The sequence below is a fragment of the Necator americanus genome, chromosome IV (assembly GCF_031761385.1).
Source record: "Necator americanus strain Aroian chromosome IV, whole genome shotgun sequence".
Lineage (NCBI taxonomy): Eukaryota > Metazoa > Nematoda > Chromadorea > Rhabditida > Ancylostomatidae > Necator > Necator americanus.
In genome coordinates, this window is record NC_087374.1 from 29,579,021 (window position 1) to 29,602,230 (window position 23,210).

The window sequence follows — 23,210 nt, forward strand, 5'->3', positions numbered from 1 at the left end:
ATCATTCCTTTGAAATGCTAAGATCCTCTTAACTCAATATTATAATGCTGATATCTCTTTTTTTAGCATTTAGAGTAGCGATAACACCATATCTAATTGTTTACATCTAATAATGATAGCAAACATGAGCGGTTAGAGAATCTCTGCTATTCTGAGATTTCATTCGAAATTAGGTCTTTTTGACTTCTTTTTGAAGATTGCTGAACAAAAAAGTTCCCAATATTGACAAAACATTTTGTTGGATCAGTAACATGGAAGTCAGTGAATTGCATGGGTTAGTAGTAACATACAACACAGATATGCGAGGAATGAGACCTTCCCATGTTTAAGTTGGAAGAGCACAATCTTTTGACGATTGTGAATTCTCCCAAAGAAGTACTGGTGCTAAGATGAGGAACAAAGAATAAAGTGTCTGGCGTTAATCAATCCGCTTAGGATGCGCCATTCTGATGTATCAAGTCACTATTTCACCCTCCTAGAGAAGTTTGGTACCAATTTATCGACCCCGTAAGGATGAAAGGTTTGATGGGCACGAGGGCTGCTTTGAATCATCTATCTACCATGAAAACACATCGGAACCTTTTACCGACTGCACTACATCCGCCGATTCTCCTAAGATTTTTGGAGATGATGTGTCAAAAGTTCTCATACCTTACGATTCTATCTCTACTAGCCTTACTCGGAAAAGTGTGATCTAGGAACTTGTTTCGTTCATTTTTTTGCTCTTTTTGTGGGTTCCGTCATACAGGTCGTTTGTCCTCTTTATCGCAACGCTTTGGTTACCTTTACAACTTGTGGTTGTTTCGCGCTCCATAGCAAATACGTACTTCGTTGATAGCGAGGAGGTAGGTTGGAAGTAGGCGCGTGAAATCGATCGGAAGCAAAATCACTGTGGGCATGGAGGCGATAAGTGATGTAAATCAAGAGGTATGCCGTTCTGGAAGGGAAAATTTGTGTTATTTTTTCTAAAGACCTGAAGGAAGAAATCTTCTGGATATATGGGAGATGGATTTCTGGTGACTTACTCTGTGAAAGGAATGTGGGATTATAGAGGTCTGCAATGGCTGATGGATCTCGTCTTTCCTTAGGTCTTACTACTCTGATAGAGATTATGAAATTCAGTCGATCTACCGTTACAACTTGCAGAGGGGCCCTGAAAGTCGATTTCTTCTACTAAAGTTAAATGAATGGACAGTTATTGATTTAAATAATAATAACTAGTCATTAATGATAATCAAACAATCTTTAAAGACAGCGTATCACGAAATTTGAAGACGTTGGGATTTGTACGGGCAAAGATAGAGCTCGGGGTGTTGATTACGAATGTGAGCGTGACCCCAGTTAATTCTTCCTAATTGTACTGATGAACGGCGTGGGAAACGGCTTTTGTCCTACGATGTACATTGGAATCCTCTATGCTTCTCGCATCAACGAGCACGCGGTCGTACACGTATCTCTCGACGAGACCTTCTCAACAGTCTATCCAAGTAAAACCAACGGATAGGCTACCGAGGAACTCGAACGTGTATAACAGTGGTGCGTTTTAACATGCTTCGTATTAACAAACGCCGTTTCCCACGCTGTTTTTCAGGACGATTAGGGGGAATTGAGCGAGGCCACGTTCATATTCTTTATCTACGTCGTCAACTTCGTGATATGCTATCTTTAAGCGTCCACATATTTGTCATTTGTGCTGTAATCAGACGAGTTAGATCCTACATCTGTTTTGCTCCCATCAGTGTGGGTGCATTTACATTCACCTTTTGACTGTTTTCTACAAAAGAAAATCAGAACACGTCTGCTCATTAGAAGTAAGTGCATTCTGATGCGAAAGAGAGATTTCAAGTGGATTGGATGAGTTTGAGGTCTGGTGTGATAGAAATAGTATTGGCCTTAAAGGCGTCACCCCACGAATCTGAGGTGGTACGGATTTTAGGTGGAGTATTCGTATACGGGATCGTAGATTAAGGAGTGGGGGGTGATTCTGCCATTTCGTCCTGATTGCCGTAAAAAACGGCTCCGAAGATACGGCTTCGAGCGTTCCGGCGCGCTATCTTCTACAATGAGTTCGATTGGAGCGCGCCAGTCGTGTGCACACGCCGCATCTTCCGGGTCGTTTTTTACGCCAATTAGCAAGAAATGGGCGGAATTACCCTTCTTTCCATAATCTACGATCCCGCATACGAATACTCCACCTTAAATCCGTACCACTTCAGATTCGTGGGGTGATGCCTTTAAGTTACCATAAGCGGCACATGAAGTCGGATCAAACTTTCCATCGTTGAAAAACACTTGTGCCATCTTCGTTGCGGGAAGTGCTGCTTAAGTACCTTTACTTTACTTCACTTATTTTCAGAAACAAGCCTATAGGTGAAAAGGTGCGTTTTTCTTGTTATTGACAAATTCAATGTAGCAGATTTGAGATCAGTTTGAATGGAACGAATTGTTTTTGAGCGACACATCTTTTTATATGAAGTAGCCTATGATTTTCCCTTTGAAAGAGACTTCTCAAATGTTGTTTCAAAACATGGTTTTTCGTTTCTTATCGATTTATGCTTCGCGTTACATTCTGCGAAACGTTCGGATTTTTTTTACTAGAAAACATTAAAAAAACTTTTTTTAATGGTCGAAAGTCCTTAGATTACCTATGAAAAGAAATATACGGCCTTTAAAAATATTCTTGATGAAAACTGCGTTCTTGAAGAAATACGGTCTTATGAAATTGGCGCCATGAAGCATAACAAGTGTACATACTTACTTCATCAAGAAGAAAAAAGGCTGGAAGAGTTGGAAAATCCAGCGAGAACTAGAGTATAAACACAAAACATTGTTTATACCACCGAAATTTTATGCGCATTCATTGATACAACGGTAGTACGAGGAAATGAGAGCATCTGGATTCCCAAATGCGGTACTTTGAAACATTAATTCTTTTTCGAAATGAAAAGGTTCAGTCACTATCTGTCATCCATTTTCCCGAAGCTTGTTTCCCAAACTAGTTTAATAATACATCGTAAAAGCTAGCAGTGGGGTTGTTTGTTAGTGTCAAAATGATGCTGATGACTACAAACTGGTTCGTACGTACAGCAACGGTCAAAAAGATATGACTGAGGGGTTGCACTAAGACGAATTGTGTCCATTTTTTGTTTTATTTTTTGGTTCGCTTGGGTTCATTGATGTTATGACTTTGATTGGATTAGTTTATAATGTTAAAAATGCGAATATCTCTTCATCCGATAGCTTTGTATTGGTGCCCGGACGATTACCTTTGTACTAAAAAAAAAGGATGGTTATAATTTCTAGAGAGATTTGTTATAAATACGGATTAATTTGTGTTATTTCGTTACAAGAATACGAGAATGTGAGGAAAGCTCCACATTTGTCATCTAATTAGTTCTGTGATAATTTTCTGAGATGTTCTCATTTGTTAGGATAATGCCTCCGATATCCTGTACTCTGCACCTTTCTTTTGTGGTTTGCGTCCACCTCGTTTCCGCCGTAGCCCTCATTCTTTTGCTAGATGTACGAACGGACGATGACATTGAATCAGCTGGAGTATGGTCGAAACAAATCACCTGGAACTCAGTTGTAAGCAGTTGCAGTTTGCGTAAGCAGCTGCGATCGAAGCGGCACGGAGGAGCTGGAATCGAACTTGAACTATCGCTAACTTCTCTCGGATTACAGTGATGAGTGGGACTAAGTGGTGTCCAACCGCTCACTCGAACGCAGCGGCTTACGCAACTGCACCGAACTTCAGGTTTTGACCCGGCTACAACTGGAGTAAGTACTGTAAGGAAGTGAAATCTGAAAATAAAATTGGCGCATGAATTGCTGGAATAATTGTGATAATATAACAATATGGTTACAAAATAGTAACACTAAAATATACCTCGAGTTGCTTGTAGTAGTAGATCGTTTAGTTTTATGAAATATTTGAGGGCTGAGGCAGTTACCATGTTGAATTTCATTGGGTATTATAAGAAAACCTTATTTTTCTTCGGGTTCCATGTAGCTGTGGTCATAAAGAAGCATTTACTTTATCACTTATGGTATAATCGAGTCAAAACGGCATAAAGCATGGTACAGTTGCGTAAGCGGTTACGCTTGAACCGGAGGAACCTAGCGGTTAGATGGGACTATCGCGAACCGCAGCAATGAACTGTGGTAGCAGGGGCTCTCAGTCGATCCTAACCGCTAGGTTCCACTGCATCGCTTCAGGCGCAACCGCTTACGCGACTGTACCGTGCTTCATGTCGTTTTGACTCTACTATAGTTTTCTCCTAACTGTGCTAAGCAGTACTGACAAGAGATGGGAAATCCAACAAACAGTGAGATCAAAACGAGCTGAAGACTGGTGCAGTTGTCCAGATGCGCTCGCAATGACGCAGTGAGGATACCGACTACGATCGAGATGGGACCCTGTGCAGTCGCACTGCGGAAATGAGTAAAGGTCTCACCTCGGTCCTCGAAATTGCGTGGCCCACTAGTCCTATTCGCACTAGCGAGGATCCACTGCGAACGCTTACGCAATTACACAAGAAATCAGCTCGTATTTTCTGGGTGTGTTCTGGGCAAAATGAACCGACTTTTTGTGCGGGATTCGGCATTCGTCGCAGAGCTTGGGAGAGTTGATCAAATTGATAGATGTTAATCATTGAAGGTATTGATCTGTTTGATTGTATTTTGTTCAGTCGGAGATGAATTTGTAGCTGTTTATGTTTAGTTCTGCTCGGACACCAATTTATATCAAAGATAGAACAGAAAACGTATTTCCTATCTGCTTTTATTTGACATCTCGCCGAGAATTTAACTCTCACTTCAATTTGTTTTCTCGATCGTTGTTTTTTAAAAGAAAAAAGAGAAGTTTAAGGAAGTGGGCGTCTAGATCGGTGGTGATTTCCAGATGGTGGAGTTGTACGCTAGCGTTATTACTGGCTTCGAAGGTGTGTCCAGCGAAGAGATTGCCGCAACGTGGGGTACTAATGCATCCAGAGGACGTGGATATGTGCGATTCGAATTGGAGCCATCTAGAATTGTTGAGGTGCATAGCTAAACGATTACTCTCCTGGAGTTGATTATTCATTTAACGATTCACTCATTTTTCTTCTCATACATTTATTAACTTTTATCCTCTTTTTTTTAGGCTCTTCGCCTTCATTCTGTAGACAATCTCTATGCAGTGCTGTACGACTACGAAGTGCTAGGACTCACAAGTGATGCTAGAGAGGTGACTGTTTTTTCCTTTGAAAAAGATTAGTTTGTATGAAAGCTAAAGCGGTTATTCTGTATGTGATGTGTGAGAACTTACGTAGAATTTTCTGACACTTGAATAAAGAAAAATATTTCTCATTCGGATTAATTGGTGCAAAGTTGTGGGTGGTTTTTTTGCGCCATACTTCACGTGGACCACCCTCTTTCTTGCATCCTGCATGTATCTTGATGGTACCTCATCAAAAAATCAACGTTTTTTGGAAACCTGATGGAAAACACAGTGTTCATGGTGTAGATTACGAATATGAGTGTAGTTTCGCTCAATTTCCTCTAATTGTCCTAAAATACAGCATGGGAATCGCTTTCATACCTGCGAGGTACGTTAGAACGGGCCAACCTTCTGCACGTTCCTGTTTCCTCAGTAGTTTACTCTTTGATTCTCGTAGATGCGACACGTGCACAGTGGTGGCGCTTTCCAACTTATGTATCTCTTAGGAATTAGCGCCATTTGCCACGGTTTGATGGCTGAGTATATAGACTGATTGAATTCGGACCTTCCATAAAATCCTGAGTTTCACGAACTTCCACAGAAATACTTGAGAGGAGAAGATAATTGGATGTACATGAATTTCCATGGCAATGGAGTGACAAGCAAAAAGTAGATAAAAGAACTATAACTATGCGAGGAACAGTTCTCGCAGTATGGTGCCGACATTACGTGGATAAATCGATCGCTGACGGTCCAACTACTTACTGCTGTCCTCCGAAAATTATTGTAATGAGAAACTTTTAGGAAGCACTTCGAAAGATAAAGGGCGAAATTTCACGTATCAACTGGAAAACTGCCATCGAGTGCTGGGAAGTAGTTAACGGAAAGCATGTTCCGGGTGGTATTGAGACTGTGAAGGTTTGTTCTCTTCCATTTAACGATGTTGCCACATTTTCATGCTTCAGTAGTGAAGTGGGGTACCATTCATTTTTGAATGGAGGAATATTCATTCATAATCATGTTTAGAACTCATTTATACTTGAAATCATATCGGTAGTGCGCTGGAAGCTGCGGAGAGCTCACTTGTGTTGTCCAAATGTTGAATGCGCCAACTAAATATATGAAAATCTGTCCCTTATTTTTCCTTTCTTCCTCCTTTCTTTACATGGTTAGAAATCCAGCCGATATCCCCTTTTGCCGACATTTTTTAGTGTTGATATAGGCTTTCGTAGTGTAAACTTTTATGGCTACGTTCGTGGGCGAGGTGTTATTTGTTGCTGTTGGTGAAAAACTATAGAAATCCTTCAGCAAGAAACAATCAATTGACCATCTACTACCGTTGAACTCATTTTGGAGTGAAATTTGAGGGAACATTTCTAGAATAACAGTTTGCGTAAAACGTGTTGTAATGTAACTGTTGTAACGGTAATTCTAAAATGCTCCCTCAAACTTAACTCCAAAATGAGATCAGTGGTAGTAGATGTCTAAGCCTAAGCATTGTGCTGAAAACTTCCTTTTCCTATTCCAGTTTTTATTTTTTTACTGTAATAATACATGGGGGCTGCTTTTGTTGCGCAATCGGTAAGAGTTCCGTTGTACCCACTTAGTCGATGGTTCAAAACTACCCCAGTGCCAACCAAACCTTCCATTGCTTCGGTGTCGATAATTTGGTACCAGAGTTGTTTGGGAGGATAAAACACTGACTTGCCCATCGGCTGGCCCCAGAGAGGTGAGGTGTTGGGCCGGCTAGGCCAGAGATTCTATCCTTTATCATTATAATGATACATGAACACATTCTGGTGAGATCCTCTTCCTTTAGTATTATAGTTTCTTTTGCTCTTAATGGGCATCTCTATAATTGGACTTTGTAAAGATTTAATCCCTACACCATTCTTTTTGTGTGTGAGTAGGATTCGCACTTTCGTAATACTAAAGGAACTCTTCTTTGCTAGTTCTGGAGTTTTTTTTTTGATTCCAGGACATCCCATCAAATGCTTCAGTTTGCTGTTATTAGATTCCTGCTCCAGCTTTTGTGTAACTGTGTGCGGTCAACATTGTTCTAAGACGGACTTTGGGATTTTGTTGTTATTTCAGCTACAGAAAACGTCAATATTACAGAATTACTCAGAAAAAATAGGACAGGAATTAAAATTACAAACAATACACAAATTAGGATTTTAGAGGCGTCGTGGAAGCAAGACAAACTATAAAACTTATGGGGAAGAGCAGTGTTTTGACATGGAGTTCTACTCATTCGTTATTAAAGATAAAAGTAGTAAAAAAATATACAAAAGCAAGAAGAAAAGAGTTCCGGTGAGTTTCCAGTATACTGTAAAGAGAGCTGGAGAGAGTACACGCCTTCATCGAAGATGCGTCGCGTCAACCCCTTACAACGCGTTTAACCAATTGCAGTGCTTCGCAAAACAGCGCATTTCCTCCAAGTAGTCGCAACTTTGTTTTTTTTTTGTAGTGAAGAAATGTGTTGACACCAGTAGTTAGGTCAAAACGAGATGAAGCACGGACAGTTGCGCAAGCGGCTGCGTTGGAAGCGGCACGGTAGAGCGTTGCGGTTGGGATCGTGTAAGGATCCTCGCTACCGCCACCCATCTCTGCATTTCGCCATGGTCCCACCTCGATTCCAACCGCTGTCTCCACCGCACCGGTCCGAGCGCAGCCGCTTTCGCAATTGTCCGTACATCATTTCGTTTTGGCCCGACTATAGTTAGGTACAAAACGACCTGATGTCTAGCGCAGTTGCGTAAGTGGCCACGCCCGCAGCGGGGCGGTGGAGCCGCGGAGGTTGCGATCGAGCTACGACTATCACTGGTTCCTACCGGTCTACAGACAGAACTAGAGCTGAGAAGGCTCTCACCTCCCATATTGACTGCACAGCTTACGGGACCAGACGCTGCTATCAAATCCATGTTTTTATACTCCTAGATATGTCTGCTGTCAAACTGTCGGCCGCTGACTGAGGAAAGGTTTGGTTGCCACTTGGGCGATTTCGTTTCTGCACTCGCAGCTGAACCTTTTGCTGACTGTGCTACCCCACCTCATGATCTGATATAGTTGAAAAGAATCAGGAAGTGTACTCAAAAACGATTTCCTCAGAAAATATTGCCAACTCCATAGCGAGTTCGAAAGCACTTGCTAATCTATCTATTGCCTTTGGTATTCTTTTGAAGGAAGGAGTAGAAAAAAGGAATAAATGTATTTGTCCCTCAGTTCTTGTTGCATTAGTTCGGGAACTTTTGTACCCGTCTGTGTGCGCCCGTTTGTTTCCTACTTAATGTGCTAATATCTCTCGGACAATGTTCCTTTTAGGAGCAAATGCGGGAATTCGTCAAAAATGGTACCACTGGACTGACACCACAGAGTTCCTTTACGTTTAGGTGCATTTACTTTGCATTAGAGTTATGAAGAGGTTTTAGTTTCGAAGCAAAAGGAGTTGATATTTCAAAATTAGGTTGTGTGACATCATTATCTTAAGGGTTACGTGCAACCGAGCTGGTGAAAAGAGTCGGCACAATTTTTCCTCGATGGATGCGGCGAGAGAGCTAGGAGCTCAAATCAACAACATTTTCGGATGGCGACCTGACATGAAGAACTTCGATATGGAAGTGGTGCTGAACCTCAAGAATGAGACAGTACGAATAGCACTCAGCCACAATTATTTTTGCTGCCCATTTGATTTTAGTGAAGCTGCAGATGTTGGTTATGGTAGCACTGAACAGAGATTCACTTTTCAAGCGAAATATATGCGCTTTTGGGCCAACTACGATGAGATCTACTATGTGCTACTGTATGACAGCACTAGCACGTCCCGTTTATGGTAAAATCCGCCTTTGAATGTTATTACGGTACAATTTCAAGGTTGTAGAAGTTCCATTGCAGGTGATGTTATAGTAGATCCAATGTGTGGTGGAGGTTCAATCCCGCTGGAGGGTGCACTGGCGTTTCCTGGTTGCCTTTTCATTGGTGCCGATATACATCCAAAAGCATTGGAAAGATGCATCGAGAATATGGGAAGTTTTGATTTCTGCTAGATATTTTCATGGTTGGTTAACCCCAGCTGTTTTTCACCGAAATTCTGGATTTCTTTTATGAATTAGGATTACAAGGTAAGGTAAGCGTTGTCTGTCTTCACTCTACTGTTCTAAAGGAAATGGGAAAATTAGTCGTAAGTTAAAGGATGAACTGGATAAAGTGTCAGGTGTTAATCAATCCGCTCGGGATGCGCCACGACGTTCACTTCAATTGAGAATAGTTTGAGGTTTTAGGAACGTGTAATTGGCCTATACAATGATTTGCGGGGGTTAGCCGATGTGTAAAGTAAGTGTTTTGATCCTCCCAGACAAGCCTGGTTCCAATTTGTCGATCCCGGAGGGAGGAAAGGTTTGGTTGGCACCCAGACGGTTTTGAAACATCGATCGATCCTGCAGACAGGGGAACCTCTCACCGACTGCGCCAGTCGTAGGTTAATTGTCGAAAAACCTGTAACGATGAGGAGTCATGAGAAAGCTAGGAACGAAATAAATGTTCTGTCGTCTGTGGTTGAATTTCTAAATTTCGGATGAACAGAGAAAATTCGTTTGATTTTAAATACTTAAATTACTTTCAATTTTAATTTTTATATGCTCTCTTTTGCACAGTTTTTTCTGAAACACTTAACTGTTTAACAGATTCCCAAAAATGTCCTCGCGCGATCCGAACAATTGTTTCATATTTTATTTCGTATTTTTCTTCTCTCTGTGTATGGAATGCGGCGACGGATTTTCACGCACGTCAATCGATCGATTACGATTTTTTCGAAATCAAGATCATCCTCAGTCTACAGATTCTAAGTGGAAAAGTTGTCACTAGAGTGCTGGAGATCATCGATAATGAGGTGGTTACGTCATAAAGGGCATAAATATATTGAAATAACCATTTTCTTTCAAGTTGACGGAAACTTGACATTCTTCGGCACCCCTAGCGCTTCAGAAGTGCGGTGTTTTCTAGGGATTTCCTCGTTTTTATCCTCATTTGGGGCGGGTGTGGTGTAGCGGTCAGAAGTTCCGCTTCCTGCACGATCTGAGGTTCGAATCCGCCCTAGTGCTCACCAAGCCTTTATCCTCCCAGACAATTCTGGTACCAATTTATCGACCCCGTAGGGGTCGATAAATTGGTACCAGAATTGTCTGGGAGGATAAAAGCACTGACTTGACACATCGGCTAGCCACCGCAAGTCATTGTATAGGCCAGATACACGTTGGTAAACCTCAAACGATTCTGAATTGAAGTGAACGTGGGGGCGCATCCCAAGCGGATTGATTAACGCCAGAAACTTTATCCTTTTTATCCTCATTTCACCTGCGAGAATAGTTATTAATTTTCCCTACTTAATATTCACCACTAGTGAATTCAGTGTTGATTTATTTTTCATGAGAAATTCCCTTTCTCCTTTTCTTTTTTTCTTTGTCCTTACAAATATAATGCCGGATTTTCTCGTAAACCTATTTTCGACTATTGTAAATCACCAATAGGAGGATGTAGCGCAGTCAGTGAGAGGTTCCGCTGTGTCTACACGATTGATCGGTGGTTCAAAACCGCCACAGGGGCAACTAAGCCCTTCATCTCTCTAGGGTCGATAAATCGGTACCATACTTGTTTGGGAGGGTAAAAACACTGCGTTGATATGTCGGCTGGCCCCTGCAAGTCATTATATAGGCCAATACGCGTTCCAAAACCTCAACGGCTAGAATTCCACTAAAACGCGTTGGCGCATCCTAAGTGGATTGAGACGTCAGGGACTGTTTCAATCACTAATCACGGGGATTGTATGGTCAAAAGAGAGCTCAACAAGGAAAAGTTGCTCAACTTCATGCTTCGGAAGAAAAAACTAGCATGTCCAACTCTTTCAAAGTATTTCACCAAAAATTTCTTCTCATCACCTGAGCAGCTAAAGCGCAGAAAGTGAGACATTGCACAAAATGAAATCGTTTTCGACGATTATCTGGAAGATTTGTTGGCTAGAATGCATATTTTGGGAAAACAGTGTACCACTACTTTCAGTAATTTAAAATGAGAGAGATAAAGGTGTATAGAGATCTTTTTCATATATAAAATGTCATTTCTCTCTGCCTTCCACAACAAGGGTTTTGGTTTTTTGGAGCAATTTCCGGTCGTGTTTTCCCTTCTTTCATGATAATTATCCAATACATATGTTCTAGAATTCTTTGCAGAATTACAAGTGCGCTTCAAAACCATTTTCTTATGTAATGAATCCATTTATTTTGTTTCTTTTTTTTTCTTTTTATACATAACTTTTTTCCATAGTAGCTGGTGTAAATTTCTCTTCCCTCAACTTTAAGATTTCTTTTCTTTATATCCACTCTGGACTTTCCGTTTTTTTTTTTCATCACGTTCCAGACCCGTTTAACAGTTTTTTTAACTTCAGTGAGGTGATATTCATTAATTCGTTTTTTGTCTGGAAGATTTCCAAGAAAAGACGTGTATTCTGAATTCTTTCTTCCTAGAATGCGTGGCAAAGTTATACGATCATTCGTCGTTCTTTTTGGATCCTACATTTTTTATTTCACAAAAAAAAATCGGGATCATCTATCTCTATCCCTTTAAAAATGAAAATGAAATAAAAAGAAATTTAAAGCCTTTCATTAAAATTTATCCTGAAAATATAAAGCTCCTCTTTTCTAATCTGCTCTCATTATTTTGGGATTGGTGATTTGAAGAAAACTGCGAAAAACTGAAAAATGTTGAACGTCACTGTATCTAATGAATTATACATTAAGAGTCATCAGCCACGAACCGCGGTTACTTTCTTACCAATCCAAGGTAACGTTCTAAATACTAGAAATAATGCATTCATAATCTTTGAAATTTGTCAAATTTCCAATAATCCATCTCTCAATACATTGGTAACTTGGCAAATTTTAGAGGTAGGTCGAACCAGAGCGTTCGTTTTCCCGTCATTGGACTTTGTTCTGGTGTAATACATACACGAGGACTTATCGCTGTTCCAATGCATGCTAAATATTTATTATATACCTTGGAAAGTCCCTGGTCTGAAGTTGGCGGCTCTGCGAACTGCGAGTGGTTGAGAGAAGACGTGTGGTTGCTAGTTCCTTGCACCGGCGAAGCGAGCGAAGTCCATGTGGAAGTTATCTCACGCATGAATGCGTCCGTAGCGTTCTTCCTCATTTTCTCTTGAGGACTTGATGCACCTCTGTGCTTGATGTGACAATGTCAGAAATGGAAGCGCGCACTCATCCATCATAATACCTCTCAGAAATATGGGAAGGACGAGGAAGTGATGCTCGGTTTAGCGAAGAAGAATTTGTTTGACGACTTGAAGAATATTTACCCTTTCCTACCGTATTCAAAACCTCTTTTGATTTTTCTTACTGTCTATCCGTACTTACGGCTATTCGCTCATGAAAACCACGTGCTGCTTTTAATAGCAGCGTTCAAAATATTTTCGAAGTTGAGTTTACTTCGTGGGTGGATAAAGTTAGTAAGATATGAATCAGAACCCAACTTCTTAGAGGTCTCGGTTTGCTCAATGAAACTACTCTTTACACCCGTGGACGGAATGAGGAAAAATATACCTGCGCTCGAAAAAAACCTGGTGGTATTTCTTAAGTAAAACTTCGCTTATACGCTGCAAGAACTGAATCAGGTGAATCAAAAATGACGAGTAATAGGAAATCAGTTACATAACTGATATTGTAAGAATTGTACTCTACATGGCTATGAGAACTTCAATTTCAAGCACACACAAGTGATTGTTCTGAGTTTGTTCCACTGAGAAGACCTGTTTCATCTTTTTATGCAATACGTTTCAGGTGAACTGCGAGGAACAACTTCTGCAGATAGCATCAGAAGTGGCTTTTCTCAAATGTGACGCAGTTGAACTTCCATTTCGAGAAAGTTCTGTCGACGCCATTGTCACAGATCTTCCGTAATACGTCTTTTCTTCACCTATATGTGCTCAAGTTTTACTGTGAAGGCAAAAGTCCTACAAATCGTTCGAAATCGGAATTTTTGTTATTCTATGAAGGATTTTTATCCACTCAAATATTTCTGTTTACCGGTTTCAGATTTGGGAAGAAGATTGGCTCTATTGTCGACAATCGAATTCTTTATCCTCGTCTTCTTGTTGAGTGGGAAAGAGTGGTGAAACCAAGTGGTCGACTTGTCGTCATGACTCACGACAAAAGAAGTTGGGGTATGCGTGGCTCCTTTCGTTGATTTGACTTATTTGACTTAATGGGTGGGCTGATATCATCGCATGAAGGGATTGCCCGCATCTTCGCCGAGCTGTGTCGTACTTGAACGTAGCTCTGCCCAACCTTTTCGATCTTCCACCAGAGTTTGCCCAGAATCAATCCATTCGTCATCATCCCATATCCTGCGAAACCTTATTTCTCATCTGATTTGCATATCCTCGCCAAATGCGCTAGGCCCTTTTCCACTATCTCACTTTCCAGAACATTCGTTTTCGGCCAGGTGGCTTCTTCCAGCTCGAACCCGGCAAACTCCTCAGAACCCTTTAGACAAGGCGATCTGCTGGTCTCTTTAATATATGACCAAAGAAGCGAAGACGATTTCTTGTAACCACTTTCGATGGCGGTGCAGGATGTTGATGTCTTCGACGTGTCATCCGCCAGTACACCACATCGATTTTCGCGCAGATCTTTATTGTGGCATACTCTAGACCAAAAGTAGCCAAGTAGCCGTCTAGCCGTCGCAGCTTCTTTTTCTTGCAATCAAGCCTCTCCATCACCGTAGACTGTGAATAAATACAGTCAAAGTTTGATCTCTTTCGAGATGGGAGTCGAACACAATCATTTTGTTATGGAGGTAAATGTAAAATTAGCCTCAGAGCATTTGTGCTGAATATCTTTCTCGTAGTTGTCGTTGTTCTTCAGCATACGGCCAAGGTAACAGAACTCACCGCCGAGTACGTTCGATTGTCCGTCCACCCTGGTTTCCGTTCGTGGTCTCGAAGAGACACACATCTGCTTGCATTTATTTGGACGTAGAGGTAGTCCATAGGCTGCAGCCGGCTTCGGTACGAGGTTTACAGCATGTTGAAAATTAGTACTGCTTTCTGGAAATGGAAAGATCGTCGCCATACTCGAGGTCGGTAAAGACCTCGGGTATGGCGACGATGTTGACTAAGACGGACAATCGGGCACCATGATGGTGCTAAAACGATGTCGGCAGGACACTGATTGACAGTTCTTCGCATGATGTTATCGATGGCGAAATTGAACAGGAGGGGCCTTGCCACTGTTCCTGGTCTTACTCTAGTTACTGCTTCCAACGGTGTTTCACATCTGGTGTTCCAACTGTAGCAGTTATTCGTTGATTCGTTTTACAAGTGGAGAAACGAACTTTTCTGGTACTGCATCAGTGCGAAGCGCGTTGAAAAGACGGCTTGATGTGGAGAGTTGAAAGCGGCTTCAAAGTTCAAGGAGGTAATTGCATCGGTTTCAAAATAGCGCTTCCAGATTTTCATCACTTTCGCGACGATGAACAGTTGGTCAATCGTAGATCGGCCCTGGCGAAAGATTGCTCGATGCGCATCGTTTCTTTGAGATGTTCAATAAGTCCGCTCTAAAACCTTGCATATAACACGCACCAAAGAGATACTTAGGATCCGTGACGGACAACTTCTTGTGTACGGGGAATTAAGATAGCGTATTTTCACGAATCAGGCATCCTTTTGTCAATCTATATTTAACGGTCGATTTTCGTCATCTTAAGAATCACAGATGGAGGAAAATAGTTTAGCATTTTGCACTGATTCCGTCGTCTTCACCAGGTTTTCCTTTTTTCATCTTTTGGATACTGACCTTAACCTCTTACTTGGTCGGTGGTTCCTCACCGCATATGTCGGTCTATGAACGTCCTCGAGTTCAGGAGCTGATGGCTCCTGCCGACTCAGGAAGCTCTTGAAGTGATACCTCTAAATCGGTATGGTTGCTTCACCGATAGCCACTCCATTGGCACTGTTGAGGATAAGAGAGCATCTTTTCACCTTGCCGCTATATTGTTTAGATAAACCATGAGCTTTTCGTGGGGGTATAAAAAGCATTACAGTCACGGTTTCAGCTCTATGGTCAACTGTATAGATCATACGTTGGCTCTGTAGAAGGTCGTTCAAGTTTGTTCGCAATAGCACCGTCCTCCACCTCCCTCTTCTCCTCAACTCCTCCTTTCCGGCTCAATTTCTGTTTGCTGCAGGAAAGCCATCGGCAGCGTAGAATTGAGTGCTGCACTCTCAACTTTGGTCGACTGCGAGACTGATGCGTCGCGTGTGGGTGAAACCAAACCGATCATGCCCAACGCCATTCTCTCTAGGTATTTACATGACGAAATGAAAAGATCATTCCGCTGGGTGCCGCACGAGTTGAACGAAATGAAGCGATTTTGTGGATGAGCATCATCAACCCAAAGAATTAAATTAAAAAAAGATGTCTGTTAGTTTTTTTTGAATCAAGAAATGCCAAGTTTTTATGGCACAGGTTACTACACTGACATCACTATTTTGAAATTCTTTTAATTTGAATAGAGATGATCAGTTTGAAGAAATATATTTCAGAAAGTCTGGGAACTATTTTTTTTGGAGAATGATTTGTGATGATTACAAATGTAATTCTAACAACATTTATGTAACAATGAATTGTAGTGCGAGTACTCAGTAATTGATATTATCAACTTTTATGAAACTTGACCTGTTGTGAAGAAATGTCATGGGATTTTTTCTTTTACAAAATCTTGATCTCCTTGAAAAAACTTTCATTAGCCAGAGCCAGCCAACTAAGCACATCCTCCGTCGACTCACATTTCTCAGTCATATCGAGACGAGAAAAAGTTACCACTTAAATCAAACATCGTTTGATCGCTCTTATGTAAATGCGCTGAGAAAGAATGCGTACAATTATCCTTTTAACTTTCTTGTGGTTTTTCTTGGAAAATCCGACGACAATGGGTCAGCATAGAAGTTGGTCAATATGGATAATTTCAAAGTAATTATCTATTTCAGGTAGGGGATGGTGTGAAGCCAATCTATACGCGTGTTTTTGTTACTTTTTAGCTACGGCTCCCTATTCTTCATTTTTGACACATTGAATAAGTTACATGATAGCTCTATTCAGTTTAGGCGAATTTTTTAGAGTCAAATTTGAAAAGCCTAAAAAAGGATAAGTATGAAGCCATGAAGAAAGTTGTTACTGTAGATGCTACACATTTTTCCACTTATCACATTAGCAGTGCAGAAGAATTGCATAATTTTTGAATGTTGAAACCATTAAAACATTTTGCAGTAAATCATAATTTTTTGGAGGTAGATAGTATGTAGTACAGTACCAAATCTATCGGAATTATGCTTTTCAATTTCTATTACGTACTTATGGCGGTTGTAGCGCAGTCGGTTAGAGGTTCTGCCGTCTGCACGATCGATAGGAGGTTCGAATCCGCCCTAGTGCTTCCCAAGACTTCCAAGGGTACCATACTCGTCTGGGAGAATAAAAACACTGAAGTGATGCATTGCCTCGCCACGCAAGCCATTGTAAGGCTGCACGCGCGTTCGTAAACCTTAAACGACTTCTAAATTGAAGTCGAACACGTAGGCGGATTCCCATTGGGATTGATCAACGACATGCACTTTATCCTTTAGCGGTCCCCCAAAGAAAACTGAGGGCAAGCATATTCAGTAGAAGAAAAAGTTTGTCTATTTGACTGTCTGCTTTTTGAAGAAGGTAGAAGGCGTTCTCAATGAAGAAGTACCTATGAAGGTACGGTCATTCCCTCATGATTTCCGAGAGGTCTTACCTTGTCTCGAACAAAGTTTTCCTCTCTGCCTCAAGAATTTCATTTCACTCTATTTTTGAGTGGTTGCAACTTTTAAGTAATAGTAAGTAAGTAATTTTATTTATTTCTTTTTTATTTATAGTTTTCTTCCTACATCTACCAAATGTAGTTATTTCATTATCCAAAGTGCTTTCGGATGCTTTTTTCATTCATATTCACACTTCCGGATCTAATCCTATTGCAGAGAGAGCTTTGGCTTTACATGGAGGCTGCTGGCGACCTGTCTCTCACCACATGGTCAACGTCGGAGGTCTTCATGTTCTATGTCAATGTCTCGTGAATACGAAAAAACGATAATTTGAGCCCCTACCCAAACGTGTGGTGTGGCAGGATTTGTGGATTTGTAGAGGTGGAACTACTGCTTTTCCAGCATGTACTCACGCATTCTACGAAGAGAGTACGCTCGCTATGGTCTCTGCTTAACACGCTATCGATAAAATATTTATTAAAGGCACATGGAGACATTTTTAGAACAGACAGAAATTAAAACAAACAAACAACAACCGGTAAGTGCAATGACAAAGTGAACATAAGCAGAAGTGAACTGGAAATTATCAGATCACAAGGAAAGACAGCTCGAATTGTTTGTTTTTGTTGCCACCAACGATTCCCTGTGGCTAATTACGTTGTTTGAACGACTAGGGCAGTATTGCGTAAATCCAAAAACAAATGTGCTCAGGATCGCTCCACAAATCTCGAATGAGCTTCGAATGTTTGTGCGAAAACACTCAATGTGTGAATAACGAGTCTACTAAAACCACAAACCATCAGATTTGTGATTATTCTTCTGGAGATGTTATAACGAAGAGTTGAGATATTCACAGCACATATGTAGATCATCACCACTTAAACGATGTACTCAATTTCACTATCTGATAGGTCCTCAATGGAAATCTTCCGACTTTGCGCATTTAAATTCGTGAAATGGAAGATTACCTGAAAGAAACATTTTACGTAGAGATCTCTTTTTGATCTCTTTAATATTTTTGAATAAATGGTGGATAGTGATCCAGAGAAATTCGACTGGGGTCGAGTTGAATGGGGATTGAGAAAAAACAAATGGAAGTAAAAAAAATTATACCAAGAACTAAAATATTTCTAAAAAGGATCAGTTTTCGGGCTTTTCCACACAATGTTGACGTTATTTATCTTCCTAGAATTTTTTTTCATGAGATCGTTTCAGGTTCAGACAGACGCTCCCTGATAACTACCTACGTTTTTTTTTCAAAGTTGGTTCAAATATTTCATGAACTTGTCGGCTTCTTCTAGAAGCTTTCTAGTTTTCTTTTGTTTGTTTTCTAGTTCACGCTATTTTTAGCAGCACTTCCAAAATTCTGATTTGTATTATACTCTATCGGAATACAAAAGATTTGCTGATTTTTTTCAGCAGATTAGATTAGATTATATTAGATAGACTAAATTAATCAGATTATGAAGTTTGTCTCTTAGCAAAAATTTATTCCTATCGGAAATTTTGGTGTAGTGGGGGATGCTCATTTGAAAGGCACAAATTGCAACCATCTTTTATGACAATTTCTATCTTTTTAAAACGAGGTATTGAGGAGTTTGAGTGTAGAAAAAATTATGCGACTATTGAAATCATCACAGAATAACAAAGCTGCATCACAAAATCATTAAAACTTTTCTTCTTTACAAATAAAATTGGGAATTTCTGATTGCTGTCCTACCAATTGTTAACTATTGGCACCATTCTGATTTTTCCACTTTTTTTCCATACTTAGCTACGTTAAACTTTCCTGTTTTGATTATATGGTCCTTAATTTGTTTCTCCTCTATGCTTTTTCTAATATCGTTTTCCTTATGCATCAGATTTACACGAATATCATTTCCAACCTGGTTCCTTTTTTCTTTACGTCACTATCTTCGCTAAAGGGACTTTTGCATTTTATAGAAGCATAGCTTTTGGAAAAGTGGTAATTTTTTTACCATTAGTTTCCTAATTGCAATGAAACAATACCTCAGTAGCTGTAGTGGCTTTTTGTGGAATATCGTAACGAATAGAACGCGTCCTATGCGATGGCTGGAAGAACGGCGAAGAATCCGGCGGTGGCACGAGCATCGCACGTCGAATTCGCTCAAATTCGAGACATACCTGACAAAGAATTTATAGGAGCCATAGCATAAGTGCAAAATTCTATTTGGATATTGTCGAACAGAAATAATTCCATGATCAGTGATGGACTTTCTTGGCAAAATTCCAAAGAGATGAACTTAAGGAAAGATTGAGCGGTTGAAAACTTCATAAGACAACGAAAGAAATACTTGTCATATTTTACTTCATAATTTTATATTTTTATGTAATCATTTTTCACAATTTATTTACTTTTTTCAATAGTGAACATATATGTATGTACAATATAAATGTGCTCTTCTACTGCCTTGCATTGAAAATTTTGTCCTAAATCTAAAAAAAAAATGTTTCATGCATTCAAAAGAGTTTCATCATTAGAGCAGTACAGTATACAGCTCTAACCTTGATGTTAATATATTATATATGAAGCCTACGGAATAAAGCAGTAAGTGTTTTTTTTTCTGGATGACTTTGAATTTTTTTTTTTTGACCAGAATGTTTGTACCCTCACCATCATTCGAAGGCTGCACGTGCTCATATTTGCCAATTTATAATGTAGAAAAGAATTTTAGTAGTGAACTGTGCCTAGTAGTTTGTACCTGTATTCAGGGTGGCTACATACTTTTCAAACGCATTCTTTATTTGTCTTCAGAAAAAGGTAAATAAGGATTTCGATCTCAAAAACGGACAACACACCAGTCACACCACCATTACAGGACGATGCAAGAGAAAAATCCTTTTTTTATTTTTCTTTTCGAGGAGAAAAGCCAAATAAAGTACTCATTTGTCCACATGCCACTTTTCGTCGTGAGTAATTTTAGAAAGTTTTTTTTTTCAAGCTACTGCGAACTAGACAACAACAACGGTATGCTCTTAAAGGCATCACTTCACGAATCTGAGGTGGTACGGATTTCAGGTGGAGTATTCGTGTACGGGATGGGAGACTATGGAGAGAGGTGTGATTCCGTCCATTTCTTCCTAATAACGGCGCGGAAGATACGGCTTCAGGCGTTCTGGCGCACTATTTTCTACAGGAGTTCGACTGGAGCGCGCCAGCCTTGTGCGGCGCCGCATCTTCCGGGCCGTTTTTTATGGGAATTAGAAAGCAATGGACGGAATCACCCCCCTCTCCATAGTTTCCCATCTCGTATACGAATACTCCACCTGAAATCTGCACCACCTCAAATTCGTGGGGTGATGCCTTTAACTGTTGTTATTCCCATTGTGTTTAACAACTTTCCCTAACGGAGCAGTAGTTTTCTGATCTTGTTTTTTTTTCGTTTTTTTTGGTTTTTATTAATTTTTTGAGCGTGCTTATCTCATGTTGATGCTGTTGTAAGGATAACCGCTTTTTGAAAATCTCTACCAAACAGAGTGAAGAGTAAAGTATCCAGCTCCAGATAATGGTTCGTTCCCATAGCGAATAAAGTGCTCATTTGGCCAAATGTGCTCTCCGTCGTGCGTAATTTTAGGACCTTTTTTCAGTCAAGCTAAGGGTAAAATGTAAGGAAGGGCACACTCCCGTCGTTATTTCTGGAAATAAATAACTAAGTCAGTGGAGGTCCTAGGACCTAAGCATTAATCTTAGACGATCTATGACATTTAAGCTAAAAGTACTAAGATAAAAAGTCAGATAGAGCGTCTCGAAAAAAAGGCGCCACTGATTACTGGCGACGGTATTTGACATCCAATTCCAGTGCGATACTCAGCTGTACTCTAAGAAGAGAGCAAGCGTGTAGTGCAGTGGTAAGAGGTTATGACAGTGTTTACGCGGACGATGGTTCGACATCGCACAGAACTGAAAAAGCGTTTCACACGTATAGCGTTGACGAGTATGTGGGAGTATAAGGACACCGATTTCAGACTTCAACAGGTCGCGTTATCCACGTCGCATTCTCATTCACAAAACATCTACGATTCAGTTTTCGAATCGAGCACGTTAACGTATCCTAAAACGGATTAATCAACGCAAAATCTCTTTTCTGTGATCCACGAGCACTGCTGCCTGCACAATTTTTATTATTTCTTATTTTCTCGCCTTAATCTCAAAGAAAGCTCAGTGATTTTCATTTAGAAAGATATCCTTGCTTTTTACGCTCGGATTATCTTTTTCCTATACAGAAAGAGACAAAGAGTTAGTAACGTCATCGTTGCACTGATACATTCTACATGACGCTTTTGTTATGACCATAACATCTTAATTATGTATATTACTGAAAAGATGAAGATGCCGTCATGAAGAGACGAAAAAAATATTAGAAAAACAAAAATCAATTAAGCCATCTAACCCATCAATGATTTAATGTGAGTTTCTTTTCAAAGTAGAAGGATAAAAGTCTCTGAGGTATCAATCCACTTGGGATGTGCGCCAACGGAGTTCGCGAGCGTTGAGGTTTTTGGAAAACGTGTTGGCCCATACAGAGATGTTCGACGCCGCCCAGGACAATCCAAAGGCCAGCCAATGATAAAAGTCAGTGGTTTTATCCTCCCAGAAAAGTCCGGTCATAGACCATTCATAGACCCCAAGGAGATAAAAGACTTGGTTGGCTCCGGGGCGGTTTCAAACCGTTGACCGGACCTACATATACCAACTGCGCTGAACTCGCTCCATTTCTAAAATGATCCTCAATAAATCTAGAATTTTCAAGTTGAGGTCAGTACATTCAGAAAAAAAAACCTACAGTGAGATCATAGCACTACCCTTCCTGTCTCTGTTCTGTCCCATTACGTCTCATTAATGTCCCATCCTCGTTTTTTTGCTCTCGGTTATTTTCGAATTTCTAATTCTTTTTTTCTAATTTTCAAAACCAGCAAAGTTAAAGCGCATGATTGCCACCATTAGTGATGAAACGGTGGAATGGCGTGGACTCATATAATATCTGTTGGAAAATACACGTGTAATTTTACAAAAAAAAACTGATCTGGCAAACACAAAATTTCAATATTCTGGATTTTCTTCTATTTTTTCACTTTTCGAACTTTGAAATTTTGAATTTTCAATGTCCTTTTTCTCCGATATTAAAGAAAAGAAAATTATCACGAAAAGAAAACAAATAGAGTTATCAAAATTCTATTGGAGCTATACTGGTAATCTGTGAATGTGAGGGGAGAATCCACGGGCCAAAATCCTGCAATATTCCAGAAGTCACCAAATAATAATTCTCACCTCATTAGAACCATTCTGCTGTAAAACTACCATTTTTCCATGATGATCATGACATTTGGTTTCTTCGAGTATCTCGTAGAAATCGTTGAGATGAGCAATCTGTGAACATTGAGGTAAAGTGGAAACGGTTTTCACGGATCAGATTACTAGGTTTGCAAAACAGAAAAAACTCCTGTAATACCTGTTTCTTCTCATGTTTCCATTTCTTATACTGGCATACGCCACAAATTCCCAGCACAACTGCACCGATCATAACGACTGGAAGAAATGCGACTGCAGAATAATCTAGAATGAATATGTTAAGCGAATTTTGTTGTAGTGTTGTAGTGATTTTGAAGTGGATGTTGATGTTTTACCATCACCAGCAGCAACAAGATCTTTTGGTTGTCCGGATGTTAATTTTCGTACGTCGAAAAAATCCATTTAGAGATTTTACTCATAGCGATTTGCTCCTCGAGGTGTGGCTTGGTGCTATTTTTGATTTCCAGATCCTAGGAATCCACAACGTGTAATGAAGTTATTTGAAGAGTTTTGAAGCGGACGGTCATAGAAGAGAATCAGAATGGAATTAGGTTTTTCTGCGAGAGACCGAGATAGATACGCGACTAATACGAGGAGGATGAGGGACAGCACACACACGCTCAGATTTTACAGAGATATAGAGCCGGGACATTTATGACCGAATTGAGGGCCTCGTTCCCAATGGTGTGCTGCTGCTGCTGCTGCTGCGAAATCAGCGAAATGAATGCGATGGGCGACAATGGCGTGCCTGGGTGTCGATTGTTTTCAGGGCCCCTCCCTCTCTCTATATGTTACGTCAGAATCAGGTTGCACACTTGAATTCTCAAACGATTGCGAATTAATCCGATTAA

General features: G+C 40.3%; 5 protein-coding genes across 5 annotated transcripts; 2 read left to right on the forward strand and 3 right to left on the reverse strand.

Moving 5' to 3' along the window:
* Positions 1 to 4,903: 4,903 nt before the first annotated feature.
* RB195_003167 (uncharacterized protein) lies at positions 4,904 to 9,246 on the forward strand (the record flags this gene model as incomplete). Its single annotated transcript, XM_064200715.1, has 7 exons — positions 4,904 to 5,041; positions 5,144 to 5,227; positions 6,005 to 6,118; positions 8,525 to 8,592; positions 8,691 to 8,847; positions 8,909 to 9,032; positions 9,095 to 9,246. The coding sequence occupies 7 exons, from the start codon at positions 4,904 to 4,906 to the stop codon at positions 9,244 to 9,246; spliced, it is 837 nt and encodes a 278-aa protein (XP_064056596.1).
* A 2,728-nt stretch (positions 9,247 to 11,974) lies between these two features.
* RB195_003168 (uncharacterized protein) lies at positions 11,975 to 17,377 on the forward strand (the record flags this gene model as incomplete). Its single annotated transcript, XM_064200716.1, has 4 exons — positions 11,975 to 12,034; positions 13,045 to 13,160; positions 13,300 to 13,427; positions 17,265 to 17,377. The coding sequence occupies 4 exons, from the start codon at positions 11,975 to 11,977 to the stop codon at positions 17,375 to 17,377; spliced, it is 417 nt and encodes a 138-aa protein (XP_064056597.1).
* On the reverse strand, positions 13,752 to 13,982 carry RB195_003169 (uncharacterized protein; the record flags this gene model as incomplete). Its single annotated transcript, XM_064200717.1, has 1 exon — positions 13,752 to 13,982. The coding sequence occupies one exon, from the start codon at positions 13,980 to 13,982 to the stop codon at positions 13,752 to 13,754; it is 231 nt and encodes a 76-aa protein (XP_064056598.1).
* On the reverse strand, positions 14,047 to 14,337 carry RB195_003170 (uncharacterized protein; the record flags this gene model as incomplete). The annotated part of the gene is made up of 1 exon (XM_064200718.1): positions 14,047 to 14,337. One exon carries the CDS (start codon positions 14,335 to 14,337, stop codon positions 14,047 to 14,049), a length of 291 nt encoding a protein of 96 aa, XP_064056599.1.
* A 549-nt stretch (positions 17,378 to 17,926) lies between the features above and the next one.
* On the reverse strand, positions 17,927 to 22,761 carry RB195_003171 (uncharacterized protein; the record flags this gene model as incomplete). The annotated part of the gene is made up of 5 exons (XM_013435990.2): positions 17,927 to 18,016; positions 19,059 to 19,193; positions 22,339 to 22,437; positions 22,520 to 22,623; positions 22,695 to 22,761. The coding sequence occupies 5 exons, from the start codon at positions 22,759 to 22,761 to the stop codon at positions 17,927 to 17,929; spliced, it is 495 nt and encodes a 164-aa protein (XP_013291444.1).
* Between the last annotated feature and the right edge of the window lie 449 nt (positions 22,762 to 23,210).